Genomic DNA, 21,667 nt, shown 5'->3' with positions numbered 1-21,667 from the left:
GATAGTGTGCTGCAGCTAATGTGTTGGCCGGTAAGAATATTTCTTCGTTCCTTGCATCAAAACTGTTTACTCATAGTTTGTTTTGTATTTAAAAACTTGAAAATAATAATTCTTCGTTATTGTTACATTATAGGGAGGTTTTTGGAAGCCAAGTATGAACACTTGTATTGGACATCATGTGCTGCTCATTGCTTGGACTTGATGTTAGAAGACATTTTCAAGATACTGAGACTGAAAAAGACATTTGAAAGAGGTATTGTAGTACATGGCTACATTTACAACCGGCCTATGTTGCTAAACATGATGAGGCGCTATACAAATCTAAAGAATTTGATCAAGCCTGCAAAAACTAAATTTGCAACCGCCTTTCTGACTTTGTCTAAGATGCATCAACAAAAAAACAATTTGAGAAAGATGGTCACCTCCGAAGACTGGACCTCAAGCAAATGGGCAAAGGAGCCACAAGATAAAAGAATGGCACAAACTTTGTTGATGCCTTCATTTTGGAATACTGTTGTGTTTGCCCTTAAGGTCTCAGGTCCTCTCGTCAAAGTGCTTAGATTGGTTGATACCGAGAAGAAACCTCCCATGGGATACATTTATGAGGCAATGGATAGGGCAAAAGAATGCATTGCAAGTTCATTTGATCATAAAGAAGAGAAGTATAATGAAATCTTCGAAATCATCGACAAAAGATGGGATGTCCAATTACATTGGCCTTTACATGCAGCTGCGCACTTTCTTAACCTAGAATTCTTTTACCCAAAAGCGTTAGAGGTGCAAAAAGATCATGAAGTGATGAATGGGTTTTATGAATACATTCAAAGGCTGGTCCCGAATGTCACTGTTCAAGATTTGATCACTAATGAGATGAGTATTTATATGAAAGCTGAGAGTCTTTTTGGTAAGTCTGTTGCGATTAGGCAAAGAAATACAAGGGCACCAGGTAATAAATTATAGACTCATAGAGTTTTTTTTTAGTAATACTTTAGTAAAACTCAATACTTTGTAACAATTATTTCTAACTAATGATTATCGCAGCTGATTGGTGGGCATATGGTTCTAAAACTCCAAACTTGCAAACTTTTGCCATAAAAGTCCTTAGCTTAACATCTAGTTCATTAGGTTGTGAACAAAATTGGAGTGTATTTGAACATGTGAGTATTTAACATCCTAACTAATTTTTTGTTCAATTCAAATATTTTTTATTCTCATTATATAAAATTTAATATCTTTTTAATACTTATAGCTTCATAGCAAGAAAAGAAATAGATTGAAACAACAACGTCTCAATGATTTAGTATTTGTCAAATATAATAGAACATTGAGATTTAGGTATGACATGCACAACACTCTCGATCCCATATCTTTGCAAAATATTGATGAAAGCAATGAGTGGTTGCTTGGGAGGATGGATGGAGAATCAGACGAAGATAATAAGCCTGTGTTTGATGATGATGATGGCTTGACGTGGGCCATTGTTGCTAGAGCTTCTGGAGTAGAAGAAAGTAGCCATGCAAGTAGAGCAACAAGTTCACGCTCAAAGGCACAACCGAGGATATCTAAATCATCAAGATTAACTCCACGTCAATTAATAGATGAAGAGGAAGCGGGCTCAGATGACACTGAGGAGGAAGATGTTAAGAGATATAAATCAACTGATGGAGAAGAAGATGATAGTTTGCTTGCCATTGATGTTCAGGATGATGATTGACTAACCGACATAACCTACCCTTTCTTTGATATTGATTTGTTAGATATTTATGTTTTGGATGTTTAGTGTTTATGTTTTTATTTTTATTTTATTGAATGTGGATTATTTTATCTTTGAAAATTGGAATGTTATGTAATATGCACTTTCATGGCTTTGAGAATTATTCTATATTTTGTCTTGAATCTTGATTACTTTTTATTTTTAAAAAAATTGTCTTAGTACTATGAATGATTAATCTATGTAAGTTTTTCTATTTTTTACTAAGACTGCGCCTTACTTCAATAAAGTCCGCGCCTCGCCTTGCACCTAGGCCCGAAGAGACCTTCAGCGCCTTAGTGCGTCTTGAGCCTTTAAAAACACTGGGATGAAAATATATATATATATATATGACCTAAAATGTAAGGAGAATGTTGTATTGGTGGAACATAATACAAAAAATGGATCATAACACTCCTTGAAATATGTTTAAGGAAAATTGCTCTACCAATTAGAGGCACCTTTCTAATAGTGTTATTTATACAAGCCTAACTCTATCGTACCACATTTTAGAGTGTGTGTCATACCATGTTCTAGTTCCCGTTCTTCGTACCAAACGATCTATGCTCCAGGTAACATAGCCCCACCCCCACCTCAACCGCTCACCTCTACCCCCCTCCCCACCTCAGCCACCACTATTGAATCAACCATAAACCACTATGAACTCAAAAATCAGCCACCATAGACACCAAATTGAATCAACCACCATTCACTATGATGAAATTAAACATTACAACAACTAGGTGAAGTGTTTGACTCTCACATCAACGGGGTACCATTCCACAGCGAGAGAGAGAGAGAGAGAGAGAGAGAGAGAGTGTGGCGAGGAAGGGGGGAGTGGTGGCTGAGGGAGGTAATGGGGAAGGGCAAGGGAAATGTGGTCCAGGGAGGGAAGTGAAGGATGATGAAGCATTAGTGATGGTGAAGGTGAAGAGGAGAGAAATGGACGAGTGGGATTCAGGATGATGTTGGTGCATTCATGTGCGTAACAATGGTGCACGGTGGGAAGCTTGACACCATATTCTCCATCCTATTTAGGCATTTTGGCCAACTAAGAAGAAAAGGAGGAGGAAGAAGATGGGGAGGCGATGACAAGAAGAGAAGAAAATAAGGCAAAGAAAGAGAGCAGAAAAAGGACACAAAGAGAGGGAGAGAGGAGGAACTGTTCTTGGCTCATTAATAGCTTATGGAACTCTGTAGCGGCAAGAGTGCAGAGACCAGTTAAGGGGTCGGGAGGTTTAATTTTGGTATTCTAGAAAATTTTCTAACATCATCAAATTTCGTTAGTTGACCTAATGGTAGATTGACGTAAGGGATAAGTACGATTTAGAATCGTAAGGGGGAATTTGATTTCCATAATGTGAAGAAGTCAATTGTATTTTAGGAAAACTGCAAAGAGGGTATTTGTAATTTACTATTAATTTAACTAAGTGTACTTGTTGAATGGAAAAAAAAAATGATTCATGAAGCTGAACCCACCTAATTAGAACACGACTTTATTAATTTGGTTTGATGTAAGTAATAAAGTGCAAAATATTATGCACCATAGAAAACAAAATTGGATTTTATTTTAGCAAAATCATTTAAGGTGAAGAATTTCATTTGCCACTGGGAACAAATGCACAAAGGAATCCCCATGCAAATGATAATCACTTGCTGAACAAGAATGAAGGATGAAACATCAAGATTTATCTCATAATATGTAAATCAACTACTATGCAAAAATATACTATGTATAAGCAATTCTTCAATTGATGGGTAAAAGTAAGCAGTTTGGAAGGAGCGAGCAAGAAGAAACAAAGTGGGCGAAGAACTTACCCTTGGACAGTGTTCAAGCCAGGCTGCTTCTGCCACCCTTCAAAGGATCCCCCGAGATAAGAAAGGACTATCTTAAATGTTAGTCTTGCCCACCTTCCACTCCTATCTTTAGTTGAAACACTAGCAGATTCAGATTTTTCAGAAGCCTCTATGATTTCACCATCCTTACAAACAGAATGCATCTGTGGAGAAAGTTCTCTATGCTAAAACAACAAATAACAAATCTTATAAGACCCTCACGGCTCATACTATATAATCATGCAAAATGCATACAACCAGAATTTTTACAACATCAAACACAAAACTTTTGAAATTTTGAAATTGGATACAGAGCTTAATAGCCTTTTTTACTTATTGGAAAAGGAAACTGATTACCTCAATTGATAACGTATGTACTCACAATAATACTTAAAAGTTTTCATGACTTTGTGAAGAAAAAAAAGAAAAAAAGAAAAAGAAAATCAATTTATAAACTACAACAATCCTTGAAATGCACTTAACTACAAGATTTATAGTCTATGAGAGAAATGAAATAAGGTGAGACACTATGCTATACATTTCATCCTGCACTAATTGAAATCAAAAGGAAAGTGGAAGAGTTAAGTGTAAAAATAGTGATTATTTACATGAATCTTGTCAAACAGGTCTATTTCCATTTTTTGGTAATCTGAATTTTAGTTACCTTTACCATTGAAAGGGTAAAACAAAAAAATATAAATTAATGCAAAACATAAACATCTCAAAACATATGAGAAAAGGAAAGAGTAAGATAGTGCACCACTACTAGCAGGGGAGTTGAGGTTTCTGCCGGAGCAGAGTGCAGGACTATTCAATTCAAACCATTGCTTGTTGCTTTGGAAAACCAAAATTCAATTTTCAATTCGGATAAACAACAACCAATACCAATTTGAGACATAAACAAATTGCAGCAAAAGATGCAATATTTTTAAGAAGAGAAATTTGAAGAAGGATATCAAGGAAACCACATTCTATAAATGAAAAAGGAGAAGTTGTAAACGAGCCAGCCACCCACCTCAGTCGGAAACAATGCTGACAATGACATGCGACCGTTAACGACATCGGAATAGTAATCAAGGACTTGTTGCCATGGCCTGCTGTACATGAACTCGTAACATTCCCTGCACCAAACCAAACCACCAAGATTTACATCACTTACACACTTTAAGGTTCCATTTGGATACATATGTATTCAATTTATAAAATTGTAAGAAGATTGATTCATGTAAAATTGTAAGAAGATTGATTAATGGATATAGATTGATAATTCTAAGGTAAATAAGAAATATGCATTTTTGTTTTAATACTTTTATACAAATTGAACTGAACCGTTCATGGAAGGATTTCAAGTGACCGTGTTCACTTACGCTGTGTTTGGTTGAGGGATTTAGAGAGGAATTTGGAAAAGAAAAGGGAAAAGGTATGTGAAATCCGGTGAAAAATAGGTATGTTTTATTCACATTCCACCTATATTTTCCATTTCTCTTTCCAAACCACTCCTCAAATCTCCCCACCAAACACAGCATTAGTAATTATCTCAAATCCATTAATCTAAAACTGTCAAATTCATTGTTAAAATCCTATCAATAGGATATTACAATAAATTAACGTTCTGTTCTGTTCTATTCTGTTTGGATCACGATTTGGACAATGAGAAGGGAAATAAATTAATTAATCAAGCTCATATTTCATTCACAAACACAGCATAAATGATATAGTTGGTTGGAATAAGTGATACCAAATCTATTCATTTCAAATCCAGGTATCCAAGTGGAGCCTAACAAAAAAAAATTTCTTTTTCTTTTTCGTTTTCTTTTTCTTTTTCTTTATAAAGACACAATAGTTGAGAAACTTGCACACACACGGAGCCAAACAAACAGGTGCTATTACCACCAACAAAATCGAGAGAGTGAGTGAGATTGGTAGAATACCTAGCAGTCCACCTGCAGTTCTTGCAAGCATCAGTGTGGTCATAATGGTGATAGACCTTCTTGCTTTGTAAGTGGTTTTCCATTGGATATCTCAGAATCTGTGAGGAGTATGAGTGTGAGGATGAGTAGTAGTAGCACCAGCAGCAGTACCTTATCATACCCTCCTTGCTTTGGGGAGAATTAATCATTCAGTTTTCCCCCACTACAATGTGTTTGGTTTCGCGGAAACCAGATTAGGGCGAAATATAAAAAAAATCAAAAATCAAATTGAGAAAGAGAGAGGCTGTTCTGTTTGGTAATTTTCTTTTTGTTTTTTTTTATATTTAAAATTAATTTGATGAAAATAAAATTATAAAGATATTTTTAAAAAAAAATTATTTATTTATTCATTAAGAAAAAGATGTAAAGACGAATTTTTTATTTTTTTATTTTTCACTAATTTAATTTTGGGTTAATTACAAACACACATTAGAGGCACTCCATCTTGACTGATCATAAAATTCTGGATCCATAAAAGTTTCCGATGATGAATTTGTGATTACTTCATCCCTATAGATGTTTAATGTTGTTATGAGCTGCTGTTACTCTATTTTAAGCTAAAATCATCTTTTGTAAAAGTGATCATTTTACTCGAAACTCATTTTTGGTTAAAACCTAACTTTTTTGTCTGGCTTAGGAGAAATGTTTGGTTGAGTCTGAATCAATGAATATTTTAAAAATCATCGACCAATTTTACGTAAAAATGTTGTTTGAGAGTCAATCGGACCTACTTGGGTAATAAGAAGATCCAAATGCTTAAAACCGCGTATTTGTGAGTGCATGCATGCATGCCACACAAAGCCAAGAGGCATATGTAGCCACACATAAGTTGTGCGCTCGCACATGGCTTGTGCAATCGTACAACCTCGGACATCCAAAATTGATTTTGAACTTTAACTGCTGGTGCATTTTGTTAGAGAGGTGCTAAGAGGAAGCAATGGGGCAACCCTAACACGACCTATAGTGATCCTTAAGGCTCCTTTTTGCCTATAAATAACTCTTATCATCCCTCTTTGAAGGACCAAACATTTTAGCAATTTTTGAAGTGTTTTAAGTAAGTTATAGTTGTAAACTTGACCGCCTTACCTCAAATTCAAAAATATAAACCCTAGCCAGGGTTGGAAAATGAACATCTATACCCTAGCCAAAGCTTGAGGGATGCTTTCAAGAAAGCAAAGCTCGCCATTTTCTTTCATGCTCTTCGGTTTGTTTCAAACCAGCAAGTAAGTCTTTTTTTTATTTGATTTCAATAGCTTTTAATCATGTTTTACAACTTTGATCGTGATTAGGGTGTTAGTTTAGCATAAGTCATCATGTAGGTTAGATTATTTGCATGTTTTTTTTTTCTTTGTTTTGCATGGTTTAGTTGAATGTATGTTAGGATTATGTTTAGGTTAGGTTTCATGTAATCATGCATCAAACCCAGTTTATGTAACACTTCGTATTCCTTGGACTAGCGGGATTGCTTTTGACACTCTTATTATTGTATTTGGAGCCTCTTTGATTCATTTTAGAATCTTGATTGAGTTGGTATCATAATGGTAAAGTAGGATTGAACCAAAAATATTTATTCCAATAATTGTCCTATGAGCAGTTTTCACTTTTTTACTTTTTTCTCTTTCCACATTTTGAATTCGGATGTGAGGCTAGAACCATTGGAAAACTTGTTTTCAGGGTTTCGATTTAGACAGAAGAACGATCCAAAACGGAATCTGAACGAGGGAGTTATACCCGTTTGAAATTTGAGTACCTGTGTTGAAAGCAAGTCCGCTCAAGCGAACTTTTGACCGCTTGAGCGGTCTGCACAAATTACAGAGATTCTAGGAGCTTTCTTTCACCGCTTGAGCTAAGTTTTGATCACTCGAGTGGTCTGTTCGAAATTCGGCACTTTAAAGTCATTTTTTTACCCAAACTTTTCATTCTTTCTTCCTCTTTTCTCTCCATCTCCTCCATGCCCGAAACCCTAGACCTCCAAACCTTGATTTCGTTTATTTTTCACCAAGAATCCACCATAAATCTTGCAGTGAAGAATAAGAGAATATCAACATTTTGACCGATTGGATTGCGATTTCTTCAAGATTTCCCTTTGGGTTTGCATTTTCTTGCCTTCATTCTTGAGGTAGGAATACTTTTAACTTGATATATTTATGATTTGATATATATATATATGTGTGTGTGTGGTATTTTCTTAGCTATAGTAATGTATGAGATGATTTTGTGATAGAGTAATGCTAGAGACCCCAAATATTCTACCAAAAGTTTTACCAAATGTCTCACATGGGTGTGAGACCCACACAATGTGGGTCCCATGTGGGTCCCACACCCATATGAGACATTTGGTAAAACTTTTGGTAGAATTTTTGGGGCCTCTAGCATTTTTGTTTGTGATATAAAGTGGGTTTGGTGAATATAAAGGGGTTTTACTCTACATTTTGGAAAAGTTTATGCATATCCTTCTTGATTATTGTTAGAAATGGTAAATGTTGACTTTTTTTATGTGTAAAGGAGGGGAGAGCCCCAATTTTTCCAAAAAACCCTAGGTAGCGTTTGGTTTGCCTTTGGAATTATGATTTGAGTGTGGAGTTATAATTTGAGTTTGTGAGGTTTTGAATTATGATTTAAAAAGAGAAAATTTATTTGGATATGAGTTTTGAATTTTTGAAATGAGTTTTAAAATGAAAAAGTTGTTTGGTTATGAGTTTTGAAAAGAGTTCTCAAAACTTAATTAAAAAACCTAGCACTCATAACTAAACACAGAACTCAACACTCTATTGTAAAATTCTATTCAAAACTAATGACCAAACTCTTTTTAAAATTCAATTCAAAAAAATAATTATTATAAAAAATAACATAAAAATTTATTTGATTGAAAATATTACAAATTTTTTTTTTTCCAAAATAAATATTCACTTAGTGCTTTAAAATTGCTTTTGATTGTATATGTAGTTGAAATTATTTTTGTTAAATATTTTTATTTTAAAATGTTTGTAATTTTTTTAATAATTACTGTCACAATCAGTTGCTATTTATTGTATTGTTATTTTCAAAAAAATGGCCAAATAATTTGTCATTTGCATATATATGGACAACCCAAAAATATTTACAATGTACACAAAATATACAATGAAATAGAAACGATGACGAACTAGGCAGAAATATTTTTTTCTTTTTTTTTTTGGGAAAAAAAATGCTGGGAAGAAATTCAACAGCCGGTCGTCCCTCAGACGTCCGACCCTCTTTGAATCTACGTCGACTACTGTTTTCTATTCTGTTTTTCTATTCTTGTTTGAAGCTGCAATTTTACTACAAAGAATCTCAACATATGCATTTGCTGATTAGTGTGAATTTTATGAGTTTTGAATTAATTATCAACTCACAAAATAACATCAAAAAATATTTCTAACAATCTCCCCACCATGCTGTTTTTTATATGTTTTGGAGCAAAGAAACTCCCCTCAATTTTTTATCCCCTAAATGTTTGCTTAACAATTGTGATAGCATAGATGCACTTTTACCACACTCAATTAAACCATGATATTGACAACAAAAATACTGATGCTCAGGAGTAAAACAACTACTATCACATCTCATGGACTTCATGTTGAGGTATGTGAGGAAAAAAAACCAAACAGGAGCAAAATAAAACAACATATTAGAGAAAAAACAAGGCTAAAAGAAACTACAAGAAAAAATTACAATCAGTAGTGTCACTGTGAGATTATCAACATGGAGAGGATCACTGCTCAGGATTAGGCGGTGGCGGAGGAAAGTGGTACTGATGTATGGCATCCACGCGTGTCTCAATGTGGTCAACACGGGTATTAAGCGCATCAAATTGTTAAGAGATGACATTCATTTTAGTGGCCATTTGTTGTTCCCATTGAATGTGTTGATTATAGCGTTTTCCTCCATTGCCATAAAGTCTGTCCAATAGGCAGGAGGCTACTGCTGTGGTTGTGGCATTGCAACTTCAGGATGATGTCGAGGATCATCCATGAGAACATAAGCAGCAGCCATGCTCGCAAGCAAAACATCACCTCCTCCAACTCAGTTTATTGTGTACTCACTAATGTCGGAGTCAATATGAGATGGGGGCTCATTGGCAAAGCTAACTTTGAAGTGTTTGAGGATTTTGGTCAACAAGGCTCCAAATGCTAAAACTTTGTCTCGCGTGGATGAAACTAGTCATTTCTCACATAATAATATAGCGCAAATCAATGGGTTGACCAACCTCAAAACAATACAGTAGGTAAGCATTAAAAGTGAGAACAACATCATAGTGGCCTACTTTCAGAGTTACATTCTCTAATAAAAAATGGTAGAGAATGCGAAGATGTGGTTTTAGGTGTTTGGCAAGTAAATTTGAGCTCATAGATTTACTAATGCAGATAGTAGAATAAGCTTCAGTGACATTGCCCACAATATCAACCATTTGCTGCTCATTTTGAAAATATATTTGGTTATTTCTTTGTTCAACATGAAGAATAGAAGCCAATTTTGGAAAAGTAAACAAAATGAAATTGCCTTTCACATAAGACTCAATAGTGTAGTCATCTTCTTCGACATTTGAATATTTGAGATGGAAATAAAAGAGGGCAAGAAGACGGGGATATACGTTTTTAGGCAAATTTATCAAGTTTTGCCATTCCATGGCTTCAAGTTTGTTCATCAATAGGGCATCATATTTTAGGGCAAGGTTGACTCTTCAGCCACTAATGATTAAATGGGAAGAAATAGTGGCAAATTCAAATTCCTGGTGTTAGAACAATCTTCTGTGTAAATAAAATAAATTGAAACTAATACAAACAAAATAAATAAATAACGTACCGAATTTATTTATTGAACCGAATTAAAAATAAAAGACCAAGTCGAGTGTGTGACACTCTGTCCTTAAGACAGATTAGCCCCGCTACGGTGCTTACGGTTATGTGGCATCTATCTCCCAGGATACAATGATCTTCATAAATTTGTAGTAGCACTTCAAACAAATTTGTCCGGCGAACTACAACCTTGTGTTCTATAACTCTCTGAAATTTTTCCTAAAATAATATGAAGAATAAAGGACGCAAGAGAGCAAAATGATGGCAAGGAAAATGAATTTTCAGAAATCAATCAAAATTGGAATGGGGCAGCCTTTATATAGGTTTTGTTGGCACCTATTCAATTTGAATAGAAAAGGTATGAAGAAGGGACATAACCCTTCCTTTAAAATAAAGAGACACCATGAAAGGTTTGCACCCTTTCATTCAAATGGAGGTTTGACCCTTCCTTTAAAACAAAAAGACACCATGAAAGGTTACACCCTTTCATTCAAAATGGAGTCTATTTCAATTTACAACTACCTCTTTATAAATTTTCCAACAATCCTCCACATGAATGAAATTGACAGAGAGAAAATGCAGCAACGTGATGTAAATACAGAGAGTACAGAAATTAGAAATATTCTGCAAAGGATAGGTAGCTTTTGGCTTTGAACCTTCCCTTGTGAGACACTATCGAATTTACTAGCTAACCAGTGAACATGATGTCTTGAACTATTCAGCCATTTGTGTAAACCAAGACAATAGAACTCACACAGTATATCCTCAGACATAGTTTAGTTCTCACTATTGTGTTCATTTTGGCCCTGAACAACCTGGTCTTTCACGAGTGCTTTAGAGAATTGTAGCCCTACACAAATCTCATAAAACCGGCCTAGTTCACACTCACATAGGTGATTCTTATGAAGAGTATCCTGTCATACTCCACTAGGTTTACCTAGATATAAGAATCATTAAAATTTTACTTAACCTAAAACGCTGCAGACATCACTATTTCATCAAAGAAATGGGTAGGAGTTAGACTTCCCAGTGATCCTTCTGAGTCATTCACAACTCGGTTATCCCTTTGAACCTAAATCTTGGGATCTCCAGTCAACTAGGTTGGGTTGCCGTTGTGGTAACTCTTATTTAATAGGCTTAAGTCCCATTCCCCTCAATGAATTCTCAACTAACTCTCTTGCTAACCCTTTGGTTAGTGGATCTACTATGTTGTCTTTAAACTTAACATATTCTATGGAAATAATTCCATTAGAGAGTAATTGTCTCACGGTATTATGTCGACGACGAATGTGTCGAGACTTACCGTTATACATATGACTCTGTGCTCTACCAATTGCTGATTGACTATCACAATGTATGCATATAGCAGGCACCAGTTTTGGCCATATTGGAATATCTTTAAGGAAGTGGCGAAGCCATTCTGCTTCTTCCCCAACTTTGTCTAAAGTTATGAATTCTGATTCCGGACCTAGCAATGCAAGTCTGTTTGGAAGATTTCCAAGATACAGCTGCCCCATCAAGAGTAAAGACATATCCACTGGTGGACTTTGAGTCTCTTGTATCTGATATCCAATTTGCATCACAGTATCCTTCAAGTGCTGCTGGATATCTAGTATAATTCAGCCCAATATTACGAGTAAATCAGAGATATCTTAGAACTCTTATAATTGCTTTCCAGTGTTCTACTCCCGGATTACTCATATATCTACTTAATTTACTTACTGCATAAGCTATATCTGGGCGAGTGCAGTTCATCAAGTACATTAAGCTTCCAATAATTTGAGCATACTATAATTGAGAAATACTTTTCTGTACATTCTTAAAAAGATACAAATTAACATCTATAGGTGTTCTAGCAAGATGATCATCATCTTTGCTGAATTTGTCAAGTATTTTCTCAATGTAATGAGATTGTGACAGAGCATATCCTTCTGATGTTTTGGTAAGTTTCATACCAAGAATTATATCGGCAATACCCATGTCCTTCATGTCAAAATGTTTATTTAACATTTTCTTGGTAGTTTTAATCATATCATTATTACTACCTATGATGAGCATATCATCTACATAAAGACATACAATGACATAACATTTGTCTATATTTTTAATATAAACACATTTGTCACACTCATTAATTTTAAATCCATTTGACATCATTGCCTTGTCAAATTTCTCATGCCATTGCTTTGGCGCTTGTTTTAAACCATATAATGATTTAACCAATTTACACACTTTCTTTCCTTTTCCTGGAATAGAAAAACCTTCTGGTTGTTCCATGTAAATTTCTTCATTTAACTCACCATTTAAGAAAGCGGTTTTAACATCCATTTGATGAATTTCTAGATTGTATAGAGATGCAATGGCAATTAGCATTCTAATAGATGTTATTCTAGTAACCGGTGAGTATGTGTCAAAGTAATCAAGACCTTCTTTTTGTCTAAATCCTTTGACCACAAATCTTGCCTTGTACTTGTCAATTGATCCATCCGCTTTTAATTTTCTTTTGAAAATCCACTTGTACCCAAGAGGTTTACAACCTGGTGGCAAATCCACCAATTTCCAAGTGTGATTTTGCAAGATGGATTCAATTTCACTATTGACAGCTTCTTTCCATAAAGGAGCTTCAGGACTGGACGTAGCCTGTTTAAAAGTTAAAGGCTCATTTTCTAACAAAAATGTTAGGAAATCTGGACCAAAAGATTATGAGGTTATCACTAGGGAAGGTTCAAGGCCGAAAACTACCTATCCTGATGCAAGATATTTTCGACTTATACTTTTTCGATAAATCTGCATATTGTTTTATTTCTGTTGTCATCAAATTCCATTCATGTGGGGGATTGTTGGAAATGGTTATACATTCTGGATAAAACTAGAATTTTATCCTAAGTTCGGTCTAGTTTTTAGGTGGGCCCCGTGCGTCGATTTTCACGGGTCAAAGTGGTAACGCGTTCTATGCCGCGTTATGATTCACGTGGTATATTTGGTTGCTCAAAACCATTACCGAGTGAATGGGAAATTGAAGCCAGAGTGTGCTCCATAGAAATAGAGTTTTGGTGGAAATTCCTTAAGGATGTAAAATGGCTTGTCCCACATTGATTTGGTGTGAAGTTTTGAATGGGTTATAAGGCTTGGGTTTGGTACTTGGGGTGTGCCCCAAGGGGTACCCAAGTGTTTTAGAGGGAGAGGTTATGGGCAAAATGGGCTAGACCCATTGGACCTAAAAACCACACACACGTGCACGCCGCCGCCGTCCGTCCGGTCGGGCGGGCTAGGCTGGACCTGGGCTTAGGTGCGTGGTGTGCGGTTGGGTTGGGCTTGTTCGGCCCAATATTAATCTTTTTGGGCCAAAAACATTTGAATTTAATTTTATTTTTGGTAAAATAAAATTCAAAATTCAAAATTAAACTGGTTTGGTTTTACTGTACATCCAAACAGGGCCCTTCCTGGTTTTAAACCGGAATTAAACTGGTTCGGATTTACTGTACACCCAAACAGGGCCCTTCCCATTTTTGTTATCTGTTTGAATTGTAATCCAACAGATTCAAATCTATTTGAATTCAAAACCAACAGGTTTCATACCTATTCAATTCAAAACCTACAGCCACCATTACATTTATAAATAGGACAACCCTCATTTGGATTTTGTAACTCTAATTTTCGTCCTTCATAATTCTGCAAACATCCTCTTCATTTTGCTGCATTATTTTCTTGTCAGAGAGAGTATAAACACTTAGTGTGTTCGTTAGGTAAACAATTTGTAGTGCTGCTATTGTTTGTAGTAGATCATTTTATCCTGAGAGATAGACGTCCAAATTCTGAAAGCACCGTGGAGAGGACGAATTTGTCTTAAGATTGTTGGAACAATCTTCTGTGTAAATAAAATAAATTGAAACTAATACAAACAAAATAAATAAATAACGTACCGAATTTATTTATTGAACCGAATTAAAAATAAAAGACCAGTCGAGTGTGTGACACTCTGTCCTTAAGACAGATTAGCCCCTCTACGGTGCTTACGGTTATGTGGCGTCTATCTCCCAGGATACAATGATCTTCACAAATTTGTAGTAGCACTTCAAACAAATTTGTCCGGCGAACTAGAACCTTGTGTTCTATAACTCTCTGAAATTTTCCTTAAAATAATATGAAGAATAAAGGACGCAAGAGAGCAAAATGATGGCAAGGAAAATGAATTTTCAAAAATCAATCAAAATTGGAATGGGGCAGCCTTTATATAGGTTTTGTTGGCACCTATTCAATTTGAGTAGAAAAGGTATGAAGAAGGGACATAACCCTTCCTTTAAAATAAAGAGACACCATGAAAGGTTTGCACCCTTTCATTCAAATGGAGGTTTGACCCTTCCTTTAAAACAAAAAGACACCATGAAAGGTTACACCCTTTCATTCAAAATGGAGTCTATTTCAATTCACAACTACCTCTTTATAAATTTTCCAACACCTGGTTCTATGAGAGGAAGTCAATTAACGGATACTGTCATTCTTAATTTGATGACTCTCCAGCCTCTCAGGCTCTAGGCTTCTTAGTGCGAGGAGCCATCACTTTTTGATGCTAAGAAAAAAAAATAGACCAACAGAATTTTAACAATAACATGGAAATGTTGCATGTATTGAAAAAAAATCAGGGGTAAAACAAATAAATTTACAAATGATATATTTAGAGCAACATCATGAAATGTACAGCAAGACGCTGAGTATAGAAATTTACCTGTGTTTGCACTTGAATTTTAATATTTATTTAGTGTGATTGTTGTTTGGGACATGGATTCAAAGAATCAATGGAGAGACTGCTTTGCTTGTTTAGATATATTGTAGGTTCAGAGTGCTTCGCTTTGTCAACAAAATAAAGAGCTTCTGTGGGATGCATGCAAGTAGCCATGTGCCTTTTAAAGATAATTTTGGAGAGAGTTTGGTGACCTCATTAATGATACAATCAGTAGTGGTTGGTCAATCTATCAGAATTGTGTAAATGGTGGTATAAATGATGTAGGTGGGTGTTATTGATCCGCCATAACATATTTATGTATTTGGCCAATGTAGGTTGGTCAGTGTAAAAATGTTTGTTCAGTGTAAATGGTGTAGGTCAGTCAATGTATTTGTTTAGTGTAAAAATGTTACTAACATATTTATGTATTTATTTTAATATACAATACAGTTCCACAATTTTTGTGCTGTATTTTTTCTTACATATTTTAAATGTCCAGTGTTACCCAAAACTCAATTCACAACTCTTTTGCAAAACTATACTTACAAAAATGAATGCAAAAATATTCTAAGAAAATTTTGAATGTGTAAAAAACAAATTTCAAAAAAGTATTCTTCAATTTTGTTTTGGAAAACTATTTTGAGATTTATGATTCATGATTTCAGATTTATGATTCATGTTTTCAAAACTGTCATTACATGCATTCTTCTATCTTGTCACCTCATTATGGGAATTGTGGAAAAGAAATTGTGTGTACGTAACACGGTTGCTTAAAAAATATATTTACATATTAATGATGAACTTTAATATGTTAAAAAGATTTTTGTACATTTTTTTCATGTACTTAAAATTATTTTTAAAAATTGTAACTAAACTGTTATTTTTTATTTATTTATTTACTTTTACACAATTTACATTGCACCACTGTACCCATCAACCAAAAAAAAAAAAAATGCTAACATTTGTTTCAATGTTAAGCCTGGGTGCAGTGAAAAATGGGCAAAGATTCCCGCATTTTTCTGGACAAGCGCGGGTAAAGAAGCTAGTCCAAGACTACAGGTTTAGGGTAGCCACTTGGAATATAGGAGCCTTAACTAGTAAGACGATAAAATTGGTAGATGTTATGATTAGGAGGAGAGTTGGTATAGCTTGCATACAAGAAACTAACAGGATGAGTGAGAAAGCTAGGGAAATTGAAGATACCGGTTTTAAACTGTATTATAATGGTAAGGATAAACGCAAGAATGGGATAGGAATCATAATTGTCAAGGGTCTTGTGGAGAATGTAGTGGCAGTCACTAGAAAGGGGATAGGATTATGTTAGTTAAACTAGTTATTGGAAGGAATATAGTGAACGTTATTAGTGTATACACTCCTCAAGTAGGATTAGGTGGCCAAACTAAGAGGGATTTTTGGGACCAAATGGATGAGATCTTACAGGAGATACCTGTAGGAGAGAACCTGGTTATAGGTGGAGATTTTAATGGCCATGTAGGCATAGATAAACTAGGCTATGAAAGGGTACATGGTGGATACGATTTTCGTGACAGAAATGAGGCTAGAGAGAGTATCTTGGATTTTGCGTTGGCTTCTGACTCGGTGGTGGCCAATACTATGCATAAGAAGAGGGAGGAGCATTTGATAACCTTTAAGAGTATGTCAGTTAAGAGCTAAATAGATTACTTCTTAGTGAGAAAAGTGGACCGCCTAAAATGCAATGATTGTAAGGTGATTCCTGGAGAGAGCTTAGCCTCTGAACATAGAATTTTGGTACTAGATTTATATTTTAGAGGGCAATACCAAGCTATGAAGGATGTTGGGCGTTGTAGGACGAGATGGTGGGACCTACAAGGGGATAAACTAGAAATATTTAAGAATAGAATGGATAAGGAAGGTACTTGAGACTTGAAGATGATGTTAACACTATGTAGAACTCGATGGCCAATTGTATGAGGAGAATCTCAAGGGAAGTGGTTGAAGAGTCGAAAGGGATGGGACCCAGCTCTAGAGAAACTTGGTGGTGGAGGGAAGAGGTTCAAGCAGTAGTTAAAGCAAAAAAAGAGTGCTTTAAAAAGTGACAGAATGATAGAACTGAGAAAAACCTTAAGAGCTATATATTGGCTAATAAGGAGGTCAAAAAAGTGGTGAGAGAGGCTAAGTTGAAAGCTTATAATGACCTATACACTAGACTAGATAGTGAGAAGAGAGAAAAGAGGGTATACAAACTTGCTAAGATACGAGAGAGGAAAACAAGAGATTTTAATCAAGTTACGTGCATCAAGAGTGAGGATTCTAAGGTATTGGTGAAGGATGAAAAGATTAAAGAAAGATGGAAGAACTATTTTGAGAAACTATTAAATGAGGAACATGGATGTACGGCAATAGGGAAAGAAATAACCAGTAATACGATAAACCAATACTATAGGTTCTATCGCAGGATTAGGAACTTTGAAGTGGAGATTGCACTTAAGAAGATGAAATCAAATAAGGCTTTAAGACCTGATGATATCCTTATTAAAGCTTGGAAGTGTTTGGATAAAAAAGGGATTGCTTGGTTGACTTGGTTATTTAGCAAATTTTTTTTGACTAGGAACATGCCAGATGAGTAGAGGAAGAGTATTTTAGTGCCAATCTATAAGAATAAAGATGTCTAGAATTGCAACAACTATAGAGGAATCAAGCTAATGTGTCATATAATGAAAGTGAGGGACAGGGTGTTAGAACGCTGATTGCGAGATATAACAGAGGTGTCAAAGAATTAATTTGGGTTTATGCTTGGCAAGTCAACAATGGAAGCGATTTATCTTTTGAGGAGAGTAATAGAAAAGTATAGAGAAAAGAAAAGAGATATTCATATGATGTTTATCGACCTTGAGAAAGCATATGATAGAGTGCCCCAGGATATAATATGGTGGGTGTTAGACAAGAAAGGGGTGACAAAGGTTACATTGATGTGGTTAGGGACATGTATGAAAGGATGGTGACCACTATTAGATCGCCTGCTGAAGAGACAAATGAATTTCCTATCACTGTAGGGTTACACCAAGGATCTACCTTAAGTCTTTATCTTTTTGCTTTAGTTATGGATGAGTTGACGAGAAATATTCAGGATGACATGCCATTGTATATGCTTTTTGCAGACGATATTGTGCTAGTGGATAAGACTAGAGAAGGAGTTAACACAAAGTTGGAGATTTGGAGAAAAGCTCTTGAATCTAAAGGATTCCGGATAAACAAAACTAAGACAGAGTACATGGAGTGTACATTTAGTAACAGTAACAATGAAAGCAGAGGAGAAGTAAAGATTAAGAACTAAGAACTGCCTAAGAGTGAACATTTTCGTTATTTATGGTCGATTATCACAACAACAGGGGAGAGTGATGAGGATGTAGCCTATAGGATTAAGGCGGGATGTAAGTGGAGAAGTGCGTCTGGGGTACTGTGCGATAAACGAATACCCACTAGACTAAAAGGTAAGTTCTATAGAACGGCTATTAGACCAGCGATGTTGTATGAGACGGAGTGTTGGGCAACTAAGAAACAACATCTAGTTAAGATCAGTATGATTAAGAAGAGGATGCTCAGGTAGATGTGTAGCAAGACTAGACAAGATAGAATTATGAATGAGTGTATTTGGAAATGGGTAAGAGTAGCACCGATAGAAGATAAGTTGAGAAAGAATCGATTGAGATGGTTTGGTCACATTCAACGTAGACTAATAGAGGCAGTAGTGAAGAGATGCGATGTTGTAACGGTAGATGGGAGTGTTAGAGGACGGGTAGGCCTAGATTAATGTTGGCTAACATTGTAAATAAAGATATGGATCTACTTAATTTGACTAATGAAATGGTCTTTGATAGGGCCGCGTGGAGAAGAAGAATTCATGTAGCCTACCCTATTTGATAGGACTTAAGGTTTGGTTTGGTTTGTTTCAATGTTAAACTTTTAGTAATATTATGTTGTGAAAAATAATGGAAAAATAACATGAGACAATTTTATGATAAAAATTTTTATTGAAAAATTAAAGTTTAAATACATAATATTTGTCTCTTTGGTCCTGCGAGCAATATGCATATCTATGTTTTCTCTTATATTTCTTTATAGGAGATAAAAATATGTGTACATTTTTTTTACATATGTGTAAATAAATGTGTATTCTAGTCATAAAATTGACATGTGTAGCTTATATGTTGCATAGTAGAATATTAACAAAAAAGTTTAAATTGAAACAGATCGAAAAAATATAATACAAAATAATTTTAAGTTACGAATAATGTGATAATAGGCCGTAATTAAATATTTTTAAAAATAAATTATACTAATTACCATTCTCTCTGAGAAGGTAAAGGGCTTGATGCTCTCTGTTCAATAAGTGACTTTGTTCAATTCTTTTTCCATGAACACTTAAAAAATGGAAAATTATATTTAAAAAAAAAACTATTTACGCCACAAAGTACAATTGCATTTCACACATTATAAATAAGAGAAATTAAAATTAACATACAATACCAACAAAAAAAAAAGAAAGACATACATATCATTTCATAATGTCACAAATCTACCCATGACCAACATGATTTTCCCACATAGCGTTAGCAATTGTGTCCCTCAAGTTTGATTGGTACGTCAACCCATATTATGACATATCCACATACTCAGCTTGGCCTCCAGCAAACCCCTCTGCTGCCGCTTCAACCGCCATTTCATTATCAGCTTATATGAAGAATGGGTCCATAACTGCATAGAAATGGATCCAATTGTGCACTACACAATATGCAATCACAAGGGATCCTTGTCGTGCTGACTTGTAATTAGGCATGGACTACAACATTGGAAAGCGTTTCTTGAGTACCCCAAATGTTCTTTCTATGACACTTCATAATGACGAATGTCGGCGGTTAAATGATTCCTTTGGTCCAGAATAATGACGGCCATGGAACTCTTGCAAGTGATAGCATTGTGAACGAAATGGGGCAAGCAATCTTGGCATGTTCGTGAACTCAACATCCACTAAATAATAATTGCCTACATGTAAATAATGTTTGTAACGCTCCATCAGAAACAAGTACACAAATATCATTTTTTGAAGACTACAGTATGTTATTTTATAACACTAACCATGGAGTGGGTGTGGGAAATGTACATCATCTCTTATAATTGAGTCAACTAAAATTGCGTTGTCGTGGGCACTTTCTTCCCATCTAGAATTGATAAATGTGAACAACATGTCGAAGTCTCGTGACTTTGCGACCACGGAATGTATTTTGCCTTGAGGCAGGGACCCATGCGTCTACTAATGTGCCATCGATAACATCGACACAATCCTACATCATATTATTAATTTTACGTTAAATGTGACACAAACGTAGATATTACTTTGAAAACATTACAAAAAAATTGTTTCGTTTCCATTAATCCAAATTTGCATGTCGAAGACATAGTCATACCTTGAACCATGTTTAAGACCTCTTATCATGTAAAATTTTCCCCCGGTATTTCCATTTGGTTCCATGGTTTGATAACCGTTGCTGTAATAACCTCAACTTGTGATTAGCCCATGATCATTGATTCAGACTGCTTAACAAGCACTTAAGATGAAATTCTACATTAATTGCATGAGATATATGTTATTTGCATTTTTATTTGTCTGTCGTAGAAATATCTATTTGAATTTCCGTTTCGATAAGTAAATTGAAGGCCTTATCTACATCTGATCACGGAATTGACTCCGTTTATTTGTTATTTAGAATTTTATGGTAGGTTTAATAAGATTTTGATTTGGAACCAAATAATTAGATTAATTAATTACAATTTGATTAGACTAAGCTAGATTAATTAGTGAAGCCTATATAAGGCTAATCATAAGCCTTAGATCATGTTACACACTTCCATTTCATGCTTTTTGAGCTCAAAACGTGAGAGAGAGTGGAAAACAAAGAAGAGGGTTGAGATCAAAGAAGGCATAGGAGAATTGGAGATAATTTGAGGGAATTGAAGAAGACTCAAGAGAATTAAGCTTCCACACTTGTGAACTTAAGCTTAAGGTAAGAATTCACCCTTATACTGAGAGTTTGAATCAATAAGAGAATGATTCAAGAGAATTAAGTAGAATAGTATGAGAATTGAATTTAGATAGATAATTTTGAGAGGAATCATGCATGCATGTGTATTCTATAGCATTTTGAAGTTGATTTCAAGTAATTCTCCCACGTATGTCATTATTTCACCTTGGTTTTGGAAATTCATCATGTTTCATGCCATTTTATATCATTTGATCGTCTTTTGGAAGGTTGGAGTTCATAACAATACATGCAAGTTATGTTTCCTAAATTCCAAGTTTGATTTTGGACAATTCACTTACTTTTGGGCCTTGATTTTGCGAAATGATCCTTAATTCTTGGTGTTTTACAAGTTTAGACATGTTTTCTCAAGTTTTGGGGCCCAAAAGATGTGTTTTTAAGCTTTACACTTGAGTTTTGCATCTTGAACATCAATCTGGAAATTCTAGAATTCTGCATCATTACTCGAGTGGTAGAACCTGTGCTCGAGCGACTAAAAGTTGGCTCGA

At 35.1% G+C, this 21,667-nt stretch overlaps 1 protein-coding gene across 3 annotated transcripts in view; it reads right to left on the bottom strand.

Annotated features, from left to right (window-relative positions):
* LOC114274766 (Pseudouridine synthase family protein) overlaps nt 1-15,252 on the bottom strand; it is a 60,258-nt gene extending 45,006 nt beyond the window's left edge. Inside the window, exons 1-4 of one of the 3 annotated variants that reach the window (XM_082903734.1) lie at nt 15,103-15,252; nt 5,518-5,615; nt 4,602-4,707; nt 3,569-3,771 (exon numbers count right to left, since the gene is read on the bottom strand). In XM_082903734.1, the coding sequence (XP_082759860.1) occupies nt 3,569-3,771; nt 4,602-4,707; nt 5,518-5,600 (392 nt within the window). In that variant the 5' untranslated portion in view covers nt 5,601-5,615; nt 15,103-15,252. Of the gene's footprint in view, nt 1-3,568; nt 3,772-4,601; nt 4,708-5,517; nt 5,720-15,102 lie in introns of all 3 variants that reach the window. The other 2 variants (XM_028216737.2, XM_028216738.2) reach the window with 2 other exon arrangements.
* Nucleotides 15,253-21,667: the final 6,415 nt, after the last annotated feature.

The sequence above is a fragment of the Camellia sinensis genome, chromosome 13 (genome assembly GCF_055761805.1).
Source record: "Camellia sinensis isolate YWXY chromosome 13, ASM5576180v1, whole genome shotgun sequence".
NCBI lineage: Eukaryota > Viridiplantae > Streptophyta > Magnoliopsida > Ericales > Theaceae > Camellia > Camellia sinensis.
The sequence above is the reverse complement of the archived record's forward strand: the minus strand, read 5'-3'. Positions and strand labels throughout refer to the sequence as shown.